General features: G+C 38.4%; 1 protein-coding gene across 1 annotated transcript in view; it reads right to left on the minus strand.

Annotated features, from left to right (window-relative positions):
- The window catches only part of PLCL2 (phospholipase C-like 2), a gene marked incomplete at its 3' end in the record, with an annotated part of 5,885 nt that extends 3,850 nt beyond the window's left edge, over window positions 1–2,035 (minus strand). The window contains exon 1 of the mRNA XM_010145243.1: window positions 5–2,035. Coding sequence (XP_010143545.1) covers window positions 5–1,987 — 1,983 coding nt within the window. The remainder of the gene's footprint in view (window positions 1–4) is intronic.
- Between the last annotated feature and the right edge of the window lie 4,465 nt (window positions 2,036–6,500).

The raw sequence follows: 6,500 nt of genomic DNA on the forward strand, positions 1-6,500 counted from the left end.
CAGGTATTTCAACATAGACATAAGGATCCACAACATCACCTTTGGCACCTGATCCTTTGGGTTTAGGAAAGTTTTGCCCACTAATGATTTTAATATGAAGCAGTTGAGGTGAAACTCCAGGCACGGTGTCTTTTGTATTCGCGCTGAAGAAAGATACTTCCTCCCTCATGATAGCAGGACGAAGGACGTAGCCACAGTTTCCATTTTGTCGAAACCAACCAATATTAAGATCCATCATTAAGCCAGGCGTCTGAAAGTTCATTGCCACTATCTGACAACCGCATTTCCAGAAGTCCTGGGGATTCATATTACTTGAGTCAATCCTCATAGGGCTGGGGAAAACTCTCGCAAGAAAACGTTTGTTATAATTTACAAAGTCTCCCGGGTTTTCATTGGCGTATTTGCTAGCAAGCACTTCATTAAACGAGCACACTTCCCAGTACTTCTGGAGCTGAAATGAAACTTGAAACTCTTTGAACTGAACTGATTTACATATGCTTACCAACTCAGAGAGTTCTTTGCACAGCTGAAATCGCTTCCCCGTCATTGAGTTCTGCTGTTCTACTCCCTCTTTCCCCACTCTCTGTGACATTTCTGCTCCTTCATCTTCATCTGTAACGTCTCCCTCTAGTCCAGAACAATTAGAGGAAAGCTTCTTTGCTTTAATTAATATTTTCCCTTTAAGTGATTCTGGAGATGGAAGGTAAGACTCTTCAATATTTGGAGACTGTGTATGTAGTTTGTCCCCCAAAATTTTCTTCATGTGTTGTACCATCACTTTCTGCTGCTTAATAGAACAATGATTTTCTAAACACAAAATAAGAGGGTATTCTGAAGCAAAAAATGCATACTTATTAATAATGTCAATCACACTACGGAAGACAATCTGTGATGTCATTGTATGCCCTGTGTAAATCACAGGCTCATTATCTGGACCATCCCATACATCCAGCTCAACACTTCGACAACCCATTTTAAGAGCACGAATGTAACCTGTGATGTCAGAGGGACCTCGAAACTGATCCTCTATCAAGTATGTATTGTGAGATGAATTTATAAAATAATGAGATAAAGGTTGTTTCATATCTTGACAAACTTTTTTATGTTCTGGATCAAATATGTGGCAGTCTGGTGAAGTAAGGTAATTTGTAAACCCATCTATAGAAAGACAACCCTTTTCCTGGCCCTCTTTGGCTGGCTCGTACTTCTGAATAATTTCAAGGCTTATTTCTTCTGTAACATGTGCCATCCCCTGTTCTGCTTCTAAAAACATCATGAGGTCCTTGGTATCTAGGAATTCTTTATTGCTTGAAAACTGAACCAACAGGAAATAGATTTCAGGTCTGGTACAAAGCTCATGAAAAACTTCAATGAACTCTTCTTTTGTTACTTCAGTACCTGTTTTTTCCTTGGATCTATGTAACTCCTTGAATTTTAGTTCAATTTTATTAGTTTTCAAACCAGGATTTAAGTCTTTTATAAACTGTACAGCATTACACAGGGGTATATGTCCCAAATTATCTACATCTGATTCACTGAACATTTGTGAAAGCCATGAAGTCCGCATATTATCTTGAGTACTTTCTATCATATCTAGAGTATGTTTTCCATAAGAAATCAGGTATCTTAAGCCAGTAACCCAAATGTTTGCAACGTCTGCTGAGTTAGCAACAAGATCTAGTGACTCATAGTTTTCTCCATAGATAATTGAAAATGCACAGTCTTCTGATATCTGATCATATATTCCATTGCTCCGAAAAATATCTGTATTTTTTCCTGTTCTTACTTCTTTGATTGATTTAATATCGATCTTTGCTTTTTCAGAATCTTTTTTCGAAGGTTCCCAGCGTAGAGACTGCATATCTGCATCTAAAAGAAAGTATCGGTGATACACCCTAGAGTTGGATCGAATCTTTCTGAGCTCAGAGCCTTCAACCATTGCATTTATACAGTCACTTGCACTGCTGATCTTTTTCTCCGTTGGCATACTGCTAAACGACACGGTCTTCTTCCGTTCCCGCTTTTGTTTCGTACCATCCTGGTAAACAAGGGGCAAGGGGGGTTGGGGAGGAGAAAACAGGTATCAGTATGATTTTGCTCAACATTGAAACAGATTTCAACTTAAAGCTCGAAGTTAATAAAGTAGTTCAAAAAGGTTTAGCACCTGTGTGATGGCCAGTAGAGATGGAAATTCTTATTGGAATAATTAGAAATAAAAATATTAATAATGGCTTGATATTTATTCTTGCCTATATAAGTAATCTTCCAGGGTGCTTGGTTGGGGTTTTTTAATAAAACAAAGCACGTTTTGAATGCTAATGAAATAATAATGCTGTATAAATGCATTTTATTTTATCAGTAATAACCTACTTACAAAGATACTGGGTTCTACAGCCAAGGCAGTAGCAAGTAAGTTTTCCTCCGAGTCCTTATACAGTACTACAGATACCTGGTGAACTATTACAGATACTTGCTGAAATATTAATACACATTAACTATATAAAATCCATAGGGCATGGTCCTAAGCTACACACCCACGAGATGTTAACAGCAGTTATTACGCATAGCTTCCTTCACTCCTGTACCCCCTCACGTTCCACCCACAGACTGCCCAGAGCACTGACTCAAGCATCCCACCCCTACATTAGGAAAACATCCACGTTAGTCTTAAGAAGCCACACTGAAACACAAGCACCTGGACTGGAGAGGTACAATTCACTGCAAATTCTGAGTTTCAGGAAATACAACAGTGGTTCAGGAGGGAACTGTCTGAGAGGATTAAAGTTTAATTGGTTCCAAAGAAGCCCTGTATCATTAAAAAGAACTTGAAAGGAAAATGCAAGACCTGGTCAGGAAGAGAAGCAAAAATGTTTCACCTTTGCTCTTCTGGAACAATGAAATAACCCAGAGGTCTTAGTTTACTAAAGAAAGCTTGAGCACAAAACTGCATATTTAAGCCATTTAAAAAATGGAATAAAAAAAGTCATTTAGCTACTTCTATTTGCCATTTGTATTATCTGAAACAAGAGCAAATAAATCAGTAATGTGACTTAATTACAGTCAATTTCAAAAGAACTGAATTTAAGTAACCTGTGTGCTTTCATTATCTGCATTTTCTGAGTTTGAGAAAAAGCTGTTTTGCTTTTCCTAAAAGCATCATGTGTCTTGATAAGCTAAGTCTTAGTCTGAAATAATATGCCTATGAAATAATCATTTTATGTTATATAACCTATTTAGAAGTGTTCTTATATTCTAGCACAGCTCAAAAACCTATTCTTCCAGCTTTACATAAAAAGAATGTTGATTTTCCCTCTAATAGTTTTACATTTGAAGTATGTTCCAGTATAAATCAGCATTGCTTATATGGCAGAAAGGAGAGGGAAAGAAACTTATAATGACTGCTATGCTGAACAGATGTTCAAATAAAAAACATCCATTACAGAATGTATTTCCCGTTCAGGGCCTATGTGCTGTATGATTAATTCCATTAAATTAAAAATGCAGAATTCTGTTTTGTCATTTAACTTATCAGAATCCAAAAAGCATTTTATTGAAAACAATGATTAGTAAAGTAAGAACATTTAATATTTGCTGCTCCATGTTTGAAAAAATTAATCAACCATATGATTCTTGCACCTTTAATGACAGCAGAATTTGCTTTATGCAAGTTCTCAGGAGACCAGTAAATGTGAATAATCCTACACAGTATTGTTTTATTTCTAACTCCACCTACAATGGATACCACACAGAGCTGACTCTTGGAGTCTCGTTACATGTAGTTTGGGCATAAGGCTTGCTTTCAAACAAAAGCAAATTTCCTTAATTTAAAAAAATAATAAATTACAAATATGATTTTTGTTTACAAAGATTTTTGTTCTGTTTTAAGCCTAGCTTCTTGTCTGGCTATCTACCTACATCTCCTAACTTGAAAAAGTGGCAAGGGACAGCGCCACAGAAATGATCAATGACGTTCCCGTCCAGTGTTTTAGGGCTTGGAATGAAGCATGCTGAAACTCCTTAATGTTCCAGATTTCTCAATCACAGATCCAGGAGAGGAATACATTCCTCAAACTCTCTAGTGAGACAGCTGACAGATTACTACCTGACACCAGAACCATCAAGGCCTGAGAAATATCTTGCCTCACCATGATCAGTATTTATCAAATGGAAGGAAGGTCTATGCTTTTCTCTATGATAAGGATTGTGCCTGATCCAAGACACTGAATGACAAGGGAGAAAAAAAAAAATCCACCATTTCTTGAATTAGAGTTGAATTAGAGTTACACATGTGGATCAGAGGAATAATTCAATCTACCACCTGCATGACTATTTTGCTTGCCTGTCAGATGAGTCTGAAGCCAGTTCAACAGTATTCTACATTTCTGCAGGGCAAAGCAATCTCACCACTTGACTTATTCATATAAAGCCTGCTGGCAGTAGACATGGCTGTCTGACTGTGACAACCATGAAGACAATTTTTCCAATTCTCTTCTGAGTTTCCCACAATTCTGAGCTCCAGAACACCCTCCATAAGATTTTGCTTCTCCAGACTTCAGTGACTCTGAGCTACCAGATTACCTGTGCAAGTCCCCGTCCTGACAGAGACATGGCAGTCACAATCTGCATAAACAAAAGAACATGAAGACTATTTTCCCAAAGACGGTGGCCAGAATTATCTGTCTGTCTGAATTACCCACCTGTCTGAAAAGACACAGAATAGAAATTCTCACTCATAAGGTGAGAATGTAATTGCATAGCGTGTGCACAAATTGTATGAAACAGAGATGGAGAAGGCATGGAGAAGGAGGCAGATACATTCTGCTATATGATGTGGAGGATTTCACCTTGAAAGTGGGATGGCATTCATGAACTGGGTCAGGTCCCTCATGGCCTTACGTCCATCTTGAATCAGAAAGACTGGCACATCAGAACACTGTACATATCTGAACACACACAGGAATGAGTTGGCATTCATGAGACTTAAGAGTGTTCTTGATGCTGATGAAAATCCTCAAAGTGAGGCTGGCTCTACAGTGCAGATGCATAATTCTGTCCGCAGTAGAAATTACAATTTTTGTGCTGAAAAAACTTCCAGAGTCATTCTAGGATTTCTCACACAATGAAAATCATGTCAATCTTCAGATTATAGCAGGTACTGCCATCATAACTCAGGACTTCCCCTGAAAACTGCTTGTTCTTCAGAAGACTGAAAACAGAATGACCACCTCATCTATATGTTTTATAAAACCATGTGTGCCACATCCAAGGTCACTTGCAAGAAATTTTGAGAAGCAGACCAGACCACAGATGGAACTGTTGTGAAATTTTGCTAATATCTGCTACAAGTCACAACACAGTTTAGTTTATCCAGGAGTTCACAGCAACAGAAAGCAAAGTATCTAGCAGTTTAAAAACAAATAATCCCAGCTAACATCTACAGCACTTAAAAGACAGAGACAGCTGGAGAAAACAGCTTTAAAAAGCAATCAGGGAACAGTATCTACATTTACAGTATAACTGTTTTTTTATTCTTCTTCAGGTACAGACAAAGACAGCACTATCTACAAAACAGATATCTGGAGTCAACAAAGCATCTTGAATAGTACACAGAGATATGCACATCATTCTTGAGCATCAAAGCTTTTAATATATGCAGCTTCATGATAAAACTACTTAAAGATCAGTTCCAGTAACATCATGTACTAGTAGGGACCGTGGTGGAGTTCAGAGATTTGATAACGTAATACATCAGGATGGTAAAGAAACAATGAATAGTGCAAAGTTTATAAACATCTAGTAAAGGAAAGGATGCAGATTGAACTTGAAAACCTCTAAATGCCCAAACAAACCATGCCTCAGAAGACACCATGGAAAAAGCAGTACTTCCAAAACCATTCAATCCTGGAGTTTAGGTACTGAGTGGTACAGTGTAATCTTTGGGAAGAAACTTAGAGCCCAAGGCAGGGGCTTGCCACCCTCCCAAGGTGGGAAGTGAAGGGCTGAAAGCAGAGCAGTGTGCAGGACAGTGGTTCCACCTGCCAATACAGAAGGGTAGTTACACTTGCAATGCAAACTTTGGAGGTGGGTGTCTGCAATCCTGCCTCTCTCTACAACCAAAGCAGGCACCCTCAGCTTTGATACAGGGTTAGCTTTGATACAGGTTAACTGGGATTTGAATATTAAGGGCCCTATCTACCTAAGGTACTCGTTTTGGGACAGAGGACTTTACAAAGAAAAGAAAATGTAACAAGAGGAAGTGGCAGAATGACACATTTTTAGAGCACTTGTCTAGGAAGTGAAAGTCTTTGATGTCATTACTCCATAAACATTTCACTTGGTGACCCAGAATGCAAAATGTACAAACAGTCCATGCAACAGGGATCTGAACACTGAATTCTTCCCTCTCAGAGGAATACCCACCTCCCCAGGTGACAGATCCTGCTGATTCTTGTTTGTGCTCTATACCATACAAAATTTGCACTCACGCTCACACACCAGAG

The sequence above is a fragment of the Buceros rhinoceros genome, unplaced genomic scaffold (assembly GCF_000710305.1).
Source record: "Buceros rhinoceros silvestris isolate BGI_N320 unplaced genomic scaffold, ASM71030v1 scaffold46631, whole genome shotgun sequence".
Taxonomy (NCBI): Eukaryota; Metazoa; Chordata; class Aves; order Bucerotiformes; family Bucerotidae; genus Buceros; species Buceros rhinoceros.